This window comes from Scyliorhinus canicula, chromosome 6 (assembly GCF_902713615.1).
Source record: "Scyliorhinus canicula chromosome 6, sScyCan1.1, whole genome shotgun sequence".
NCBI classification, from domain to species: domain Eukaryota; kingdom Metazoa; phylum Chordata; class Chondrichthyes; order Carcharhiniformes; family Scyliorhinidae; genus Scyliorhinus; species Scyliorhinus canicula.
The window spans coordinates 67,479,560-67,498,181 of NC_052151.1; the positions used below are offsets into that span (position 1 = coordinate 67,479,560).

At 45.2% G+C, this 18,622-nt stretch overlaps 1 protein-coding gene across 2 annotated transcripts in view; it reads right to left on the reverse strand.

Moving 5' to 3' along the window:
• Positions 1–567: 567 nt before the first annotated feature.
• Positions 568–18,622, reverse strand: part of map3k5 (mitogen-activated protein kinase kinase kinase 5) — a 244,049-nt gene continuing 225,994 nt past the window's right edge. For both annotated transcript variants that reach the window (XR_005460938.1, XM_038799442.1), the window contains 3 exons: positions 17,902–18,014; positions 12,876–12,952; positions 568–1,554 (listed from right to left, as the gene is read on the reverse strand). Coding sequence is in view for 1 of the 2 variants with exons in the window: in XM_038799442.1 (XP_038655370.1) it covers positions 1,506–1,554; positions 12,876–12,952; positions 17,902–18,014 (239 nt within the window). In the remaining variant the exon portion in view is untranslated. The remainder of the gene's footprint in view (positions 1,555–12,875; positions 12,953–17,901; positions 18,015–18,622) is intronic.

The window sequence follows — 18,622 nt, forward strand, 5'->3', positions numbered from 1 at the left end:
CTGGGGACTCGCAATATTTGGGGTTGCAGTGGAGCCGGGAGTGCAGGAGGCGAAAGAGGCCGGTGTTCTGGCCTTTGCGTCCCTAGTAGCCCGGCGGAGGATTCTTCTTCAGTGGAAGGATGCGAGGCCCCCAAACGTGGAGGCCTGGGTCAACGATATGGCGGGGCTTATTAAATTGGAGGGTGAAATTTGCCCTCAGGGGGTCAGTAAAGGGTTTTTTCAGGAGATGGCAACCATTACTAGATCTCCTGGCAGAACGGTAAAAACAAAAGGTCAGCAGCAGCAGCCACCCCGGGGGGGAGGGGGTTGTCTCTTTGTTTTTGTTTCGGGTTGAATATCTGTTTTTTTGCCAATGACAGGCGTTAAAGTTATTGTTTCTCTTTTGTATTTACGGCGGGGGGGAGGGGAGGGGTTCTGTTTTTTTTGTTCTTAGAATTTTCTGTTATTGTTTTCTTTTTTGTGAAAATGTGAAAATTTGAATAAAAATTATTTTTTAAAAAAGGAATTCATAGGAGAACCAGTATGTTATGTGTCCAAGTAATTTACAACAAAAAGAAACACAAATGATTGTCATGTTTACTGATTTATTTCTGAAAGTGGTTATGATTTTTTTTAGCTTTAGAACAAGCCATTTGTAGCACAAAATGAATGTAAACTGTAGCAATACGATTTAAAGCATGTTACAACATCCATTACAAAGGTAAACATGATTAACTGTAATTATACAAATAAAGCCATTTAACTTATATTACAAAAACTGAAACAATTAGATATAACATTCGTACACTTAATAAAATAACCATAACCAACTTTAGTCCTGTAAATTAGATTGTTCAACTGCAGAAATATGTAAAGACATCCGTTTATATTTCCAGATGTTGTAAAAAAAAAAGTTATTTGTGCACTTTTGCACAACGTATGCTAACAGTAGTCAGTGAAATGCATCCATATGAACACGAAAAAATTCTGGTATAAAAACAGTATTTAGTGCAAAATTGGTTTCTGCTACTTGTTAGAAGTCAAAATAGAAACTTAAATGTGACTACTGGAAAAGGGGTACTTTTTCAGCTTTCGTGTTCTGAGCAGGAGTCCTCGCTCACCAGGAGTGTACATTAGAAGTTTGGAGGTGCATTACACATCATTTTCCCGTGGCTGGTAAATCACATACAGTGGACATCCAAATATGCAATATATGTTCACTGGTGAATTGGGGTCCCCATTGGGAACGGGAAGTTGAAAAATGATCCCTTCAGACTGGATTTATAAGCTTCATCATTCTCCGACTTAAATATTGTCATTTGACATAAAAACAGTTGGCAAAATTGCACATTTGTGGGGTGAACTATCCACAGCACATATACACTGTCAACATTTCAGGTACACAGTACTTGTTGCAGCACACAGATTAACAACCTATATGTTTACACAGTCTAATTTATTTTCATTTAAAGTGCTGTTTTCTCATTGTTCCTTACATATGACCTAGCAGGGAAGGAAATTCACTTTTATCTGTTCTCCATGATTGCTTTCCATAACTTGCAAAGCATTCCGCCCCTGGGGGAGATGAAAAGGCATAATGGTGACTGAATGATCAGAAAATAATTGCAATCCAAATCATGCAATAGCTGTATGTTGTGGAGAGGAAACAACAACCAAGAAGGTATACAATTCCATTATTTAATCTTCACATTTTTCTATTTGAACATCACAATCCAGACGACCATCCCTTTATATATCTCCTACACTTAATCATTCATAATTCTAAAAGCTTGGCATAATACTTTGAGAATATTTTACATAAAGGTTCTGTAGATTGCATTCAGCATTTACATTACAGTAATAGCTCTGGATCAAGTGCTAGCCAAGTTGTCAAGGATAGAGGGCTAAAGATGAAACTCTGGGTTACATTAGTACTGCAAGAGTTTAGGGGAAAGCTGTTGATATAAATAGAATTTATAGAGAGGAGTGGAATCACACAATTATCCATGTCACAGTGGTGGACTGAAGAGAATGGAATGGTCAGAAGGATTAATGGTAAAGGTGGTCCCGAGTACAGTGTCAGATGGCCCGGAGTCCAGTGGGCGAGAGAGGCCGATATCTTGGCCTTTGCCTCCCTGGCAGCCCGGAGACGGATCTTAATGGAATGGAGGATCATGGGGGCCACCGAAACCGGGTGTGTGGGTGAGTGACCTGGCAGAGTTTCTTCGACTGGAGAAGATAAAGTTTGGCTTGAGAGGGTCTGTGGAGGGGTTTGCCCGGAGATGGCAGTCGTTCATCGACTTCTTTGAGAACAATTACGATGTCAGCAGTTGGGGGGGTAAAAAAAGAGAGGTAGGGGACCTGGGATTGGGATGGTGGGGGGTTAGGTCATGAGTTGGTTTGATTATTTGCAGCCCTTGGCTTGTTTTGTTTTATGGTTGTGTTTGATGTGTAAATATATAAATGCCTCAATAAAATATTTTTTAAAAAAGGATCAATGGTAGCAGTGGTAAACAAGGCACAGAGGATATTGTGATTTTGACCAGGGTATTACAATGTTGTAAAATTTACAAATCTGGTCAAAAGGGAAGTGATGAAAATGATGGATCTGTACTTGGATGGCTATAATGTGTTTAAGGACATATGACAGAAAGGAAAGGTTAGCTGTAGAGAGTGGACTTTTAAAAATGGAAGCAATGACAGTCCTTTTTAAGGGAAAGGGAAGTGTGCCCAACATAATAGAAAAATCTGGACTTACAGTGGCAGCCATGGTGTAAGTGGCATTTTTTTTGTCCTTTTCCCCTGTTGCTGGGTTGATGTTTTGGAGAAAAAAGGTGCAGAGGTGGTGGAGGAAAGCTGTACTCCATTGGTTAGGTCAGTGGACGGATCCGCAGACCAGAAGTGGGTCTAGAACAGGGGTGGGCAAACTACGGCCCGCGGGCCGCAAGGTATTTCTGCGGCCCACCAAGTCATTAAAAAATAAATAAAAAATTTAAAAAAATTTTATTTTTATTTTTTTAAGGTTAATGGTGGGGGGGGGGGGGGGGGGGGGGGGCTGTTGGGTTACTTACTGGTATAGGGTGGATACGTTGACTTGAGTAGGGTGATCATTGCTCGGCACAACGTCGAGGGCCGAAGGGCCTGTTCTGTGCTGTACTGTTCTATGTTCTATATGAGGCGCCCAGAATCATAACCAGGTGAAGTAATTATTTTACTTAATATACTATGCGGCCCTTTGTGAATTGTGAATTTCTGAATGTGGCCCTTGCACGGAAAAGTTTGCCCACCCCTGGTCTAGAAGGAAGGAGCTGCAGGAGCCAGAGACTCTGTGTACGACGCAGGTGAAGGTGGCGGAGGGTAGTGGGTCGGCCCTACCAGCCCAATGGTCGACGGAGCGGTTGATTGACTTGCGAAACAAAAAGTGCAGCCACCAGAGGGAGGGAGGCTCTGGAGGACCTGGCAAAGGCGGTAGACCCGCTGAAAGCGAGGATCGACCATGTGGCGCTGAGGGTGGAGACCCAGAGCCAGGCAATCCAGAAAATGGAGGTGGTGGTGGGGGAGCACGAGGAGCAGCTTACCTCATTGGTGGCCGAAGTTGGGATTCTGAGGGAGAACCAGAATTGGTCAAGGAGAAAGTGGAGGATTTGGAGAACCGCTCCCAGAGGCAGAATCTGAGAATAGTGAGGATGCCGAAGGGCATCAAGGGAGCGGACACAGGCTCTTGTGGCCAAGGTGTTGGAGAAGCTAATCGGGGGGGGGGGGGGGGGGGGGAGGGCTTTTGACCGATGCCTGGAGGTCGATCATGCGCTTAAGGCACTTATGAGGAAACCCCATGCGAATGAGCCGCCGCGGGCGATGGTGGTGAGGCTACATAGGTTCTTGGACAAAGAGAAGATCTTGCAGCAGGCCAGGCAGAAAAGGAGATGTACGTGGGAAGGCAATGAGCTTCAGGTATATCAGGGCCTGGGCACGGAACTGGCAAAGAGGAGAGCTGGATTCAACCGGGTCAAGGCTGCCCTCTTTAATAAGGGGGTGAAGTTTGGGATGCTGGATCCGGCCCGCCTTTGGGTGACCCACAACAGCTGCGAATACTACGGAGGAGGCAATGGAGTTTTTGAGAGACAATGAACTGGCAGGAGAGGGAGAACACTGAACTTTGGAGAAGTGTGAGGTGGCGTTGGTCCTCCCTGCCCCTCTTTTTGTTGTATTGCTCTGCGTTCCTTTTTGGACGATGGCCAGTGGAGAACCTCTCTTCTCTTTGGGGCTGCTTAGTGTTTTCATGGGGTTTTTTGGTGGGAGCCTAGAGGATGGTGGAGGGCGAGTGCACAATTTTTTTTTCTTTTCATTGTTATTGTTGTTTGCAGTATGGAATATTGCGAGCGGGAGGGGGAGGGGTGACAGGGTGGGGCGGTTGATATGCAATAAGGAGGGAGTTGATGATGGTGGACATCCGAATGCGGGCCTGGTGGGTTGTGAGACGCGGCCCGGGGGCTGGCCCAAGAAGTGTTATGGGGGGGGGGGGGGGGGCATCCGACCAGGCTGATCACATGGAATGTGAGGGGACTGAATGGACCAGTCAAATGGTTGTGCGTGTTCGCACACCTGAGGAGCTTGAAGGTGGATGTGGCATTTCTACAGGAAACGCATTTGAAGATTGGGGAATTGGGGACCAGATTATGTTGACCAAGGGGTGGGTTGGGCAAGTTTTTCCACTCGGCTGTGTATATGAAGAGGCGGGAGTGGCGGTGCTGATAAACATGTGGATATGAGGTGGGGAACATAGTGGCAGACCCGGGGGGGGGGGGGGGTTTGGCTTGTGATGGTGAGTGGGAAATTGGAAGGGATGCCAGTGGTCCTGGTGAACAGTGATGCCCAAAATTGGGATGATGTCGAATTTACAAGGCGGGTGTTGGGGAGGATCCCGGACCTAGACTCACACCGGTTGGTCATGGGGTGGGGGGGGGATTTTAATATGGTTATTGAGCTGAGATTGGATCTATTGAGGAGGGTGTCGGCGGTGGCGAAGGAGCTAAAGGGGTTCATTAAACACATGAGGGGATGGACCCATGGAGGTTTGGGAGGCAGAGGGCGAAGGAATTTTTGTACTTCTCCCCCGTGTACAGGGTAGACACGTGGATCGATTACTTTGTGGTGTACAAGACTCTGCTGGCGGGGGTGGTTGATTTGGGGTATTTGGCAATTGTGGTTTCTTTTTAAAAAAAAAAGATTTTATTAAAGCATTTATGATTTTACAATAACAAAATATACAAATACAAATATAAACATAGTTCAGTGCATAACACCCCACCCAAACAACAACCATACCCAGCCAACATGGCTTTTACACACAATTCCCCAATCTCTCCATCTCTTGTTGGTACCGTCTGAATTTTTTTTTTCTTTTCTTAATAAATTTAGAGTACCCAATTCATTTTCCAATTAAGGGGCAATTTAGCGTGGCCAATCCACTTACCCTGCATATCTTTGGGTTGTGGGGTCAAAACCCACACAAACACAGGGAGAATATGCAAGCTCCACATGGAGAGTGACCCAGAGCCGGGATTGAATCTGGGACCTCAGCGCCGTGAGGCTGCAGTAACCCTGCGCCACCGTGCTGCCTTGATCCCACCTAACCTAAACTAACTCTTCCTACCGCGCCCCCCCCCAACCTAAACTAACTCCTCCTACCGCGCCCCCCCCCCCAACCTAAACTAACTCCTCCTACCGCCCCCCCCCCCCCAATGATCCTCTCAGGACGAACTTAATTTTTTCAAGCCTGAGAAACCCGGCCATGTCGCTAACCCATACCCCCGATTTTGGGGGCTCCGCATCCTCCAGGATAATAGGATCTGTCTCCGGGCTACCAAGGAGGCAACGGCCAAAATGTCAGCTTCTCTCGCCTCCTGGACTCCCGGGTATTCCAACACTCCAAAGATCGCCACTCTTGTTTTTAGCACCGCGGACATGACATCAGCAAATCGCTGCCAGAATCCCCTAAGCTTTGGACATGTCCAAAACATGTGGACGTGATTTGTGGGCGCTTCCGCACCTATCCCTCACCCAAAGAACCTGCTCATCTGGCCACCGTCATGTGTGCCCGGTGAACCAGCTTGAATTGATTCAGGCTGAGCCTGGCACATGATGAGGACGTGTTGACTCTGCTCAGAGATTCCTCCCACTAGTCCTGCCTCTAGCTCTTTACCCAGCTCACCTTCCCACTTGCGCTTTACCCCTCCTAATCTGGGTTCCCTCCCACTCCATGAGCTCTTTATAAATATCCGAGACCTTCCCTTCCCCCACTCCTGTCTTTGAAACTACCCTATCCTGGATCCCCTGGGGCCGAAGCGGATAGGTTGAAACCTGCCTTCCTAAAAAGTACCTCACCTGCAGATAACGAAACCCATTCCCACCCGGCAATTCAAACTCCTCCTCAAATCCTCCAAACAAGGAAAGCTCCCATCGATAAACAGATCCCCCAGCCTCTCAATCCCTGCTCTCTGCCACCGCAATTGTGGTTTCTGACCACGTGTCGCACTGGGTGGTCTTGGAAGTGGACCGGTTTTGGGGGGGGGGGGGGCAGCACCCGCATTGGAGATTAGACGTGGAGTTGTTAGCAGACAAGGTGGTGCGAGAGGGTGAGGGCTGCCGCTCGGGGTATGTGGAGCTGAATGACACGGGTGAGGTTTCGGCCGCTACACTATGGAAGGTGCTTAAGGCAGTGGGCACGGGGAAGTATATATTGTTTCGATAGGACAGGACAAAGTGGGCAGAGATGGCTTGGCTGGTGGAGGAGATCCTGCGGGTAGATAAAAGATATTTGGAAGCCCCGGAGGCAGGCTTGTTGAAGGAGCGGCAGTAGCTGCAGATAGATTTCAGGTTGGTGTCAACGGGGAAGAGAGTGGGGCAGTTAAGGAGGGCCGGGGAGGCAGTGTATGAATATGGGGAGAAGGTGAATAGGATGTTGGCCCACCAACTCAGGAAGCAGGGGGCAGCGGGGGAGATCGGAAAAGTGAAGGATTGGAGGGGAAGGATGGCCGTGGACCTGAGGAATTTTATAAGAAGTTATATGAATCGGATCCCCGGCAGGGTGAGAGGGACTGTGACGATTTCTAGATGGGTTTGAGTTCCCCAAAGTGGAAGAGGATCTGGTACAGGGGCTGGGGGCACCCACTGGACTGGTCAATGGAGGGCATGGGGGTGATGCAGGCAGGGAAGGCCCAGGCCCAGTTGGGTTCCTGGTGGAATTGTAGAAGAAGTTTTAGGGGGATCACAGGTTCCTATTGGTTAGGGCATACAATGAGGCGAGGGAGAAGGGGGAGCTTCCCCCTATGTTATCACAGTATGGATCCTACCACCCGATCTTGCTGCTAAATGTGGACGCCAAGCTGTTGGCAAAGATATTGGCCTTACGAATCAATGACTGTGTACTGGGGGTGATAGGGGAGGACCAGACGGGGTTTGTAAAGGGGAGGCATCTGTTGGCGAATGTTAGGCGCTTATTAAATGTAATAATGATGCCCCAGGTGGGACAGGAGGTGGAGATTGCTATGAATGTGGAGAAAGCCTTTGATTGGGTAGAATGGGAATATCTGTGGAAAGTACTGGGACGGTTTGGGTTTGGGCAGGGCTTTGTGGATTGGGTCAAGTTGCTACATAGGACGCCGGTAGCAAGTGTTGGGACGAATCGGATGACTTTGGGGTATTTTGGATTGCATTGTGGGACAAGGCAAGGTTGTCAACTGTTCCCTTTGCGTTTTGCCCTGGTGATAAGAGTCATTGACAAGGGTACTTAGATCTTCGAGGAGTTGGAAAGTGATAGTGTGGGGTTGGAGTGGGGGATGCATAGACTTTTGCTATATGTGGACGATCAGTTACTTTACATTTCCGACCCATTGGAACAAATGTTGTTCAGCTTCCTTTTTGGATAGCTGTAAGCCATCCATATCAAAGCCATATAACAATTTGCTGTGAACACAGGATTTATAAGCCAGCACCTTGATCGCAAGAGTCAACATGATGTTATTCCATGCTTAAGTTTTATATAGATCATTAAAAAAAACAAAATTTAGAGTACCCAATTATTTTTTTTCCAATTAAGAGGCTATTTAGCGTGGGCAGTTCACCTACTCTGCATACTTTTTTGGGTTGTGGGGGTGAGACCCATGTAGTGGGTGAATGCAACGGGGAGAATGTGCAAACTCCACACAGACAGTGAACTGGGGCCGGGATCGAACCCGGTCCTCGGCGTCGTGAGGCAGCAGTGCTAACCACTGCTCCATCGTGCTATCACTATATTTTATAGATCATTAAGGATCCAAGGAACAAGAATGCTGCACGGATCATGGTGCAGAAGGACGCAATTTAGACAAATAAATGGTTTAAAATTGATAAGGAGCACATACTAGACATATTAGACAGGCTGCCTGTACTTATGAGTTTACAAGGCACCAGGACCAATGCGATGTTCCAAGGATACTGACGGAAATTGAGGAGGCACTGGGCATCAGAGACTCGGGGGTGGTGCTAGAGGAATGGAGAATTGCAAATGTTGCAGCCATGTTTGAAAAAAGATGTCAGGACAAGCCTAACAACTAACAGGCCAGCCAGTTTAGCCCTGATGGTGGGCAAGTGTCGAGAAGTGGGGAAGTATCTGGGCAGCACAGTAGCACAGTGGTTAGCATTGTTGCTTCACAGGGACCCGGGTTCGACTCCCGGCTTGGGGTCTGTGCGCAGTCCGCACATTCTCCCCGTGTCTGCGTGGGTTTCCTCTGGATGCTCCAGTTTCCTCCCACAAGTTCCGAAAGATTAACTTGTTAGGTGAATTGGGCATTCTGAATTCCCCCTCAGCGTACCCGAACAGGTGCTAGAATGTGGCGACTAGGGGATTTTCACAATAACTTCATTGCAGATAATGTCAATCTACTTGTGACACTAATAAAGATTATTATTAGGAGTAATAACTAGGGACACAATTAATTGTATTCATTGTGCAAATGCAGGTTAATTAAGGAAAGCCAGCATGGTTTTGTTGAGGGCAAATAGTGTTTAACTAACTGGAAATTGTTTTGTTGAGCCAACTTAGAAAGTTGATGAGGGTAATGTGAGAGTAATGCTGTTGATGTGATGTTCATGGTCTTTCAAAAGGCATTTGATAAAAATGCCGTGCAACAAACTTGTGAGCAAAGTTTCATGGAATAAAAGGAACAATAACAAAATGGATACAAAATTGGCTGAGTGACAAAAAACAGAGAGCAGTGGTTGATGGATGTTTTTGGGCTGGAGGAATTTTTTAGTGGAGTTCCTAAGGGGTCAATGTTGGCTCCAATGCCTTACCTGATATATATTGACTTAGATCTTGGAACATGGAGTACAGTTTTAATGTTTGTGGATTTAACGAAACTGGGGAGCATTGTGAATCGTGAGCAGGATAGTGTGGAACTTGAAAAGGACACGGACAGATTGGTAGACTGGTGAAAAAATCGGAGATGACATTGAATGCAGAGAAGTGTGACGTAACTCATTTTTGGGCAGCACGGTAGCATAGTGATTAGCACAATTGCTTCACAGCTCCAGGGTCCCAGGTTCAATTTCCGGCTTGGGTGACTGTCTGTGCGGAGTCTGCACGTTCTACCAGTGTGTGCATGGGTTTCCTCCGGGTGCTCCGGCTTCCTCCCACAGTCCAAAGATGTGCAGGTTAGGTGGACTGGCCATGCTAAATTGCCCTTAGTGTCCAAAATTTCCCTTCGTGTTGGGTGGGGTTACTGGGCTATGGAGATAGGGTGGAGGTGTGTGGTTGGGAAGGGTGCTCTTTCCAAGAGCCAGTGCAGACTCGATGGGCCAAATGGCCTCCTTCTGCACTGTAAATTCTATTCTATGAATTTTGCTCCGAAGAACGTGGTGAGATAATATAAAATGGGCACAATTCTAAAGGTGGTGCAGGAGAAGAGGGACCAGTGTGTCATAAATGTTAATAAAGCATACAGCATCAGAAACTTTATAAACAAAGGCACAGAGTATAATTGCAAGGAAGTTATGTTAAACTTGTAAGGATCATTGGTTCAATCTTACCTGGAGTAGCGCGTCAGTTCTGGGAATTGCACTTTAGGAAAGAGCTGAATAAATTACGGAGCGCAGAAAAGATTCACAAGGACGGTTCTGGGAATGAGGAATTTCAGTTACGTAGATAGATTGGAAAAGTTGGGACTTTTTCCCTTTGCAAAAAGATTGCGAGGAGATTTCATGGAGGTATTCAATGTCATTGAGAATTTGATCAGGGTAGATAGGGAAAATTATGTTCCAAGTGGTGGAAGGATTGAGAAGAAGACCACGCAGATTTAGGGTAATTGGCAGCTGAAGCAATGGCAGCATGAAGAAAAGCTTCTTAATTCTCCTCCTCCAGTTCTCCTGTCTGCCAGTCATGAGGAGTTTAATATTGAGGCCAATAACTATGATTCTAAGGGGGCTGCAGGAACAGAGAGACCCTGGGAGATAAGTACACAAGTCATTAAAGGTGACAGGGCAGGTTGAGAAAATGCTTTAAATAAGCATACAGGATCTTGGGCGTTATAAATAGAGGCACAAAAGTGGGGGGCTCGATGGAGGCTCCGTTAAGGGGGAACCATAGGTTCGTCCCGGGGAACATGGATGGGGGATTTCGGGGATGGTATAGAGCGGGCATTAGACAGCTGAAGGACCTGTTTATCGACGGAAGGTTTGCGAGCCTGGGGGAGTTGGAAGAGAAATTTGGGCTCCCGCCGGGAAACATGTTTAGATATCTGCAGGTAAAGGCATTTGCTAGACGGCAGGTGGAGGGATTCCCTGCGCTCCCCGCGAAGGGGGTGAGTGACAGGGTGCTCTCGGGGGTCTGGGTCGGGGAGGGGAAGATATCCGATATCTACAAGCTTATGCAGGAGAAGGAAGAGGCGTCAGTAGAGGAGCTGAAAACGAAGTGGGAGGGGGAACTGGGGGAACAGATCGAAGACGGTACATGGGCTGATGCCCTGGAGAGGGTAAATTCTTCCTCCTCGTGTGCGCGGCTTAGCCTCATCCAATTCAAGGTGCTGCATAGGGCCCACATGACTGGGACGAGGATGAATAGGTTCTTTGGGGGTGAAGATAGGTGTGCCAGGTGCTCGGGGAGTCCAGCGAACCATGCCCATATGTTCTGGGCATGCCCGGCATTGGAGGAGTTCTGGAAGGGGGTGGCGAGGACGGTGTCAAGGGTGGTGGGATCCAGGGTCAAGCCAGGATGGGGACTCGCGATCTTTGGGGTTGGGGTAGAGCCGGGAGTGCAGGAGGCGAAAGAGGCCGGTGTGCTGGCCTTTGCGTCCCTAGTAGCCCGGCGAAGGATTTTGCTACAGTGGAAGGACGCGAGGCCCCCAAGCGTGGAGACCTGGATCAATGACATGGCGGGCTTTATTAAGCTTGAGAAGGTTAAATTCGCCCTGAGAGGATCGGTGCAAGGGTTCTTTAAACGGTGGCAACCTTTCCTCGACTTTCTGGCTCAACGATAGGGTACTGGGACAGTAGCAGCAGCAACCCGGGGGGGGGGGGGGGTGGGTGGGTGGGGGGGGGGGGGGGGGGGCGTTGATTATGTTAGCTTATTTTATTTAAATTTGATTTATCTAATTTTAATTTATGGTTAAGTTCTCTTGTTTGGGGGGGGGGGTGGGGGAATGTGATACATGTGATGTTACGGTATGGGGGGAATTGTGGGTGTTATGGGGCTGTTAGTTGCATATTACTGCTTTTTGCTATACTTTTTGTTATATTTTCTGCAAAAAATTCCAATAAAAAATTAAAAAAAAAAAAAAAAAAAAAAAAAAAAAAAAAAAAAAAAATAAATAAATAGAGGCACAGAGTATAAAGTCAAGAAACATAAGATAAACCTTTGATTTATCATCAACTGGTGTATAGTGCTCAATTCTGGGCACCGCACTTTAAAAAGGACGCAAAAACGTTAGAGGGGGTTCAAGAAAGATTTAAAATAATGAAGTCCTCGTTCCTGGAAACAGTTGCATGGCTAGATTGGACATGCTGGGTTTTGTTGATTGAAAGGAGATTTTATAGCAGTGTTCAAAATCATAAAGATTGAGATAAATTTAGATTTAGAAAAATGTATCCTGTAGCGGAAGGGCCAAGACCCAGAGGACACTGATGTAAAGGTGATTTGTAATAGAACCAAGGGTACATGAGGAATACCTTTTTACATAGTGTGTGGTTAGGAATCTGGAATGCACAGCCTGAGGGTGTGGTGGAGGCAGATACAATCAAGGGAATTGGATTTCAGCGTCTTAAAAAGAAAAACAAATTGCAGGGATAGAGGAAAAGGCAAGGGAGTGGGACTAGCTGAGGTGCTCTTGCAGAGTGCTAGTACAAACACGACAGGTTGAATAATAATAATAATAACTTATTGCCACGAATAGGCTTCAATGAAGTTACTGTGAATAGCTTCTAGTCGCCACATTCCGGCACCTGTTCGGGGAGGCCGGTACGGGAATTGAACCCGCGCTGCTGCCTTGTTCGGCATTACAAGCCAGTTGTTTAGCCCACTGTGCTAAACCAGCCCCATACTATCTCCTTCTGTGCTGTAATTATTCTATGATTATATAGTAAGAGACAAATTGAATTTTTTTTTTAAAGTAACTGAATGGGTCTTGAATGAACTTCTACAGAATTAAAATTATGTTTTCCTGAAAAAGGGAATAAAAGAAGTTCAATTATGATGTTCCCTGACCTGTTGAATATTTCCAGAATTTCCTCTATTTAATGTAAATACACAAGTGTCTTCTCCCTTACCACCCACCACCGACGTTAACTCCCCTCCCCCTCACACCTCCATTTCCCACCTCTCTCGTCTTAGACTTCATGTAGGAGCAATTAAATAAATAAATTACCTCAACCTCAAACACTTCAGATCATCTCTCGTCATGTACTTCAGAACATCGATCAGCGTATAATCATCCGCCACAAACTGAATGATGAGATATTAAAACAAATTATGGTCACATTAACTATAACATCATAAACCACAAGACTGAAATACAAATATTATATATTTTGAACATGATTATTATTGCCTTCAATTAAAAATGATAAATTTATATTTAAGCTTAATCACTTATGATCTCAGACTGCCCACATTTACATATTCTATAGTGGGAGGGTAATGCTACGCATGTTCCAGATTTGAGGCCATGACTATTTGATCTTGCAATAAAATACTGATTATAAACATGTTACACAACTTTTGAAGTAGAATAATCATATTTGAAGATGAAGAAACAGTATGGAACTATTAAAGCAAAGCATTCATGCTCATTATCATCAGCATCTCTTTAGTCACCACACACTCATTTTGGATGTTCAATCGTTGGGATTTTTGGATTAAAAACAGCACCAAAAAGGTTAATAATCTATACTTGGCACCTTGCTTTGACAAACCTGGTAGAACTCATACTTACTCTACTACATTACGTCATCAGGACCACTTATTCCTGTATGCTTCATATATACAAGGGACGACACAATGGCATAGTGCTTAGCATTGCTGCTTCACAGTGCTGGGGACCTGGGTTCAATTCTGGCCTTGGGTGACTTTGTGGAGTTTGCACATTCTCCTAGTGTTGCCGTGGGTGTCTTCCGGGTGCTCCCATTACGTCCCACTGTCCTAAGATGAGCAGGTTAATTGAATTGACCATGATCGATGCGCAGGGTAATGAGTAGGGCGGGGAGTGTGCTGAGGTAGGGTGTTCTATCGGAGGGTCCATGCAGACTTGCTGGGCTGAATGACCTCCTTCTGCACTGTAGGGATTCTATGAATTCTTCTTCTCTGGAAAGTATCTTAGCAATGCAGTATCTTAGGCAAACAAAATAGAGATGATGCAGTCATCACCCCAATTACACTATTGCCAAAAGCTCAAGTTACCCCAGTGTGCTAACTTGGATTTAAATAAGATGCATAATCATAACACTCTTTAAAAAAAAAAAAGAGGGGAGATGTGTTTTAATCCTCTTAAAGACAGAAATATACTGAAATAATGCCCTAATTATATGACTCTTTCAGGAGCTTTGTAACTATGCTGTGATCTGTGCAGTACCACTGGTCACTCTGCCAACTCTGATGTTGTTTGACTTGGTTCAGCTGAACCTGTGGGTGCAGGAGTAGGTTGAGTATCTGTGCATGAGTGTCCCTCTCCTGAAGTAGAGTCCACTAAAAGTCCTGGTACAACATGTAATGTTCTTGGTGGATGGCTTGATTTATATTTCAAGAACACTTGTAGCTAAAGCTATAAACAATTTATTAACATTAACCGTGGTTCAATATATACAAACAACAGATGAAGAACAGTATGAAATGCACAAACCACTATTTCTCTCCCAGCTCCCTAGTCAGTATGAGGTCCCCTGACTCAAATATTTACTTATATACTAATGAGACTTTTAGTGGTCAGTCAGTGAATCACAACACAACCATGATATCACTATACAACAGGGACCACGTGCTGAATTTCCACAGCAGCATTTCCTTCTGCTGTGTTATCTGAAACTTTACCTGCCTCTGAGTCACGCCATTGGTGAATACAATCTTGGTGCCCGAGAACAGCTCTTCCATTGTTCAATTTCACAACCAAAGATACTGGACCAGTTTTGTTGTTTGTGGTGTGATACTGCACCGCTTTGGTGTTCCATATGCAAAACTAATGTTTCCCCCCCCCCCCCCATTACATGAGAAAGTACCCCCCACCCCACACCATAGGGCGAGGCATCTATCGTGTTTCTATGTTTTTCATGTATGGAAATATCTGTCTGGACTGTACTCAGAACAATACTTTTCACTCAGTACACGTGACAATAAACCCAAATCACATGATAGAACAAGTTCCCTGTTTTCCGATTGCAGCAGCGCTTTCAGTGATCTTTGAAAACCTTCTTCTGTGCAGACTCCCACTTCCATTTTGTTTCTTTGTGTAGAAGTAGGTATAGTGGAGCAACACTGTAGACACATTTGGCAAAAACTTTCCATAATAGTTTAGCAAACCTACAAATGACCTGAGCTCAGCCACATTACTGGGCCCTGGAGCTTCCTTAATTGTTTAAACTTTCCCTTCCATAGGAAATAAGCCTTGCGCAGTGCTTCTCTGACCTAGATACTCCACGCTTGATGCCCAAAAAATGCACCTACTCCTCTTTAGATGCAGTGCCGCCTCTGAAAACCTTTTTAAACCTCGATCCAGGTTATTAAGGTGCTCCTCTCGAGTCTTACCCAAAATTAAGATGTCATCTAGATAGACTGCAACTTGAAGAATATCGTGTAACAGGATATTTCTTCAGCCAGAGGGGCGGTGAATCTTTTTAAAAAAATTACAGCACAGGAACAGGCCCTTTGGCCCTCCCAGCCTGCGCCGATCCAGATCCTTTATCTAAACCTGTCTCCTATTTTCCAAGGTCTACTTCCCTCTGTTCCCACCCATTCATATACCTGTCTAGATGCTTCTTAAATGATGCTATCGTGCCTGCCTCTACCACCTCCGCTGGTAAAGCGTTCCAGGCACCCACCACCCTCTGCGTAAAAAACTTTCCACGCACATCTCCCTTAAATTTTCCCCCTCTCACCTTGAAATCGTGACCCCTTGTAACTGACACCCCCACTCTTGGGAAAAGCTTGTTGCTATCCACCCTGTCCATACCTCTCAATTTTGTAGACCTCAATCAGGTCCCCCCTCAACCTCCGTCTTTCCAACGAAAACAATCCTAATCTACTCAACCTTTCTTCATAGCTAGCACCCTCCATACCAGGCAACATCCTGGTGAACCTCCTCTGCACCCTCTCCAAGGCATCCACATCCTTCTGGTAATGTGGCGACCAGAACTGCACGCAGTATTCCAAATGTGGCCGAACCAAAGTCCTATACAACTGTAACATGACCTGCCAACTCTTGTACTCAATACCCCGTCCGATGAAGGCAAGCATGCTGTAATGCCTTCTTGACCACTCTATCAACCTGCGTTGCCACCTTCAGGGTACAATGGACCTGAACTCCCAGATCTCTCTGCACATCAATTTTCCCCAAGACCCTTCCATTGACCATATAGTCCGCTCTTGAATTTGATCTTCCAAAATACATCACCTCGCATTTGCCTGGATTGAACTCCATCTGCCATTTCTCTGCCCAACTCTCCAATCTATTTATATTTTGTTGTATTCTCTGACAGTCCTCCTCGCTATCTGCAACTCCACCAATCTTATTATCAAGAAATCTGTGGAACTCTTTGCCGCAGAAGGCTGTAGAGGCCAAATCACTGAGCGACTTTAAGACAGAGATAGATAGGTTCTTGATTAATAAGAGGATCAAGGGTTATGGGGAGAATGCAAGAGAATGGGGATATTAAACATATTAGCCATGATTGTATGGCGAAGCAGACTCGATGGGCCTACTAGCCTAATTCTGCTCCTATGTCATATGGTCATCCTCCATCACTTTTGTATGTTATCTCATCCCAGTTCAACTGAACTTTCCTGAGCCAGTCATGCCAGAGTAGATTAAGCCCATTGCCCTTTTACTATCAGGAGTCGTGTTCCTGCTTCTTGGCTGTGAAGTGCAACATCTAACTCTAATACTCCAAGCAACAGTACAGTCTCACCGATGTACATCCGAAGCTGGTGCCTGCTTAGAGCCCCAAATCTTCCTGAGGAACTCGTCACAGATTCCCGACACAGAGGTTCCTGTGTCCACATAAATGTCCATCGACTTTCACTGCAGCATAAATAGGTTCTGCATGCCCCTCACTCATATTAAACATGTCACAATAGTGCTCCTCTGCCTGCCCTAAGATTTCCAAGTGATGTGCCGTCGACTGAGACTTCTTTGCATTTGAAGTTCCCTGGCTCAGTCTTTAGCTTTTCTTTTATCACCCCGGCACTTCTTCGCTAAACGCCCCTTCTTGTTGCACTGGTGACAAACAGGGTCCATAAACTTGCAATGATTCGTATAGTGTGACCCTCCACATCTAAAATACTCCATTGTCTTCACTCTTTTACTTGCAGCATCCTTCTTAAAAGTAAGTGTGGCTTCTCTCAACAAACTCTGCTGAATCCCATCCTCGTTCATGTCACAATCTATTCAGTCCTGAAGCACGTCTTCCAAATCAGCCCAAACTCACAATGTTCAGAGAACTGGCACAGCTTAGCAACAAATTTAGCTGTAGACTGTCCTGAATATTAAAAATTACTATGGAATTTGAAAAGCTGTACAATTACTGACGGCCTAGGATTGTGGTTATTGTGAATGAGTGTAACTAAATCTGCAATGGTTTCCCTGGTGTAGCTGAATTTCTCACTCGTTTGTAAGTCTTCATCCCACACACACCCAGGAAAATTGAGCGCTTTCTAGTCTCACCTGTCATCCCATTTGCCAAGAAAAAGTTCTCCAATCTTCCCACATATTCAGTCAAGATCTCGTTCTTTTCCACAAAATCACTGATAGACCCAAACATAGCCATGGTACCACTAATTTGTCTTCCATCAATAAACTTAGCAAAACTGTGTGTCGAGTGTGCTGTAACTCAAATTCTTTTCATTCCCGTTGCCAAAAAAGATGTGGTAATTTGACCAGTAGTCGGAACGCATTGTTAATAAAGTTAATATAAATGCCAATCTTCCTTAATATACAAAAATAACAGTTTAAAATACAGTATGGACTCAAAAACAGGAGCAGCTAGCTAAACGATTGAAATAACAGTTACTGAATATAATTAGAACTAACTGCAGTTAACTGTAAATATAAACATGAGAACTGAAATCAGCAAAGGATTTAAATATGATGATGCACAATAATAACATCCTGTTACACGTACAGATGAATGGAGTAGTACATAACACAGCTGGCCAGATTACATGTACATTAATACATTATTTCTCACCCTATCTACTGTATCTTCATCAGCTCCATGTTCCCTCAACCAGTCAATAAGTTCAGGATCTCCCGTGTTCACAGGAGAAGAATCATAGCGACACACAGTCAGAATCGGTTGGTCTATTTAAAAAAAAAAATCAAAAATAAACAGGAATCTAGTTAATATTAGTTAATAGGTGAACAGAAGCACATCAGAAGATAAAAGCTTACTTTAGCTGGATCCAGAAACACCCACTTTGAAGAAGATCGAAATAAAAAACCAGGAAAAAATTAGACTATTAGATTCACACTATGTAAAATCTTAAGAACATTGAACTCCATCTGTACAGTTGCTTTCTGACATGTTTAACATCATTTCCAAGTAAAAAGTACACCAGGCTTTCTATTTAAATTTGTAAAATACCGAATAAGTTCACTGTTTTCGGCTATTCTATGGAACATGATCATTGAGCTCTGAAAATGTGTGGCAGTTCATCCCAATTTACAATCGGAGCTCCACCCATAAATGACCTTTAGTGCTCACTCCAATCAAGTATATCGCAGCAGGGGCAACATGGTGGTGCAGTGGTTAGCACTGCTGCCTCACTGCACTGAGGTCCCAGGTTCGATCCTGGCTCTGGGTCACTGTCCGTGTGGAGTTTGCACATTCTCTCCGTATTTGCGTGGGTTTCACCCCCACAACCCAAAGATGTGCAGGGTAGGTGGATTGGCCATGCTAAACTGCAACA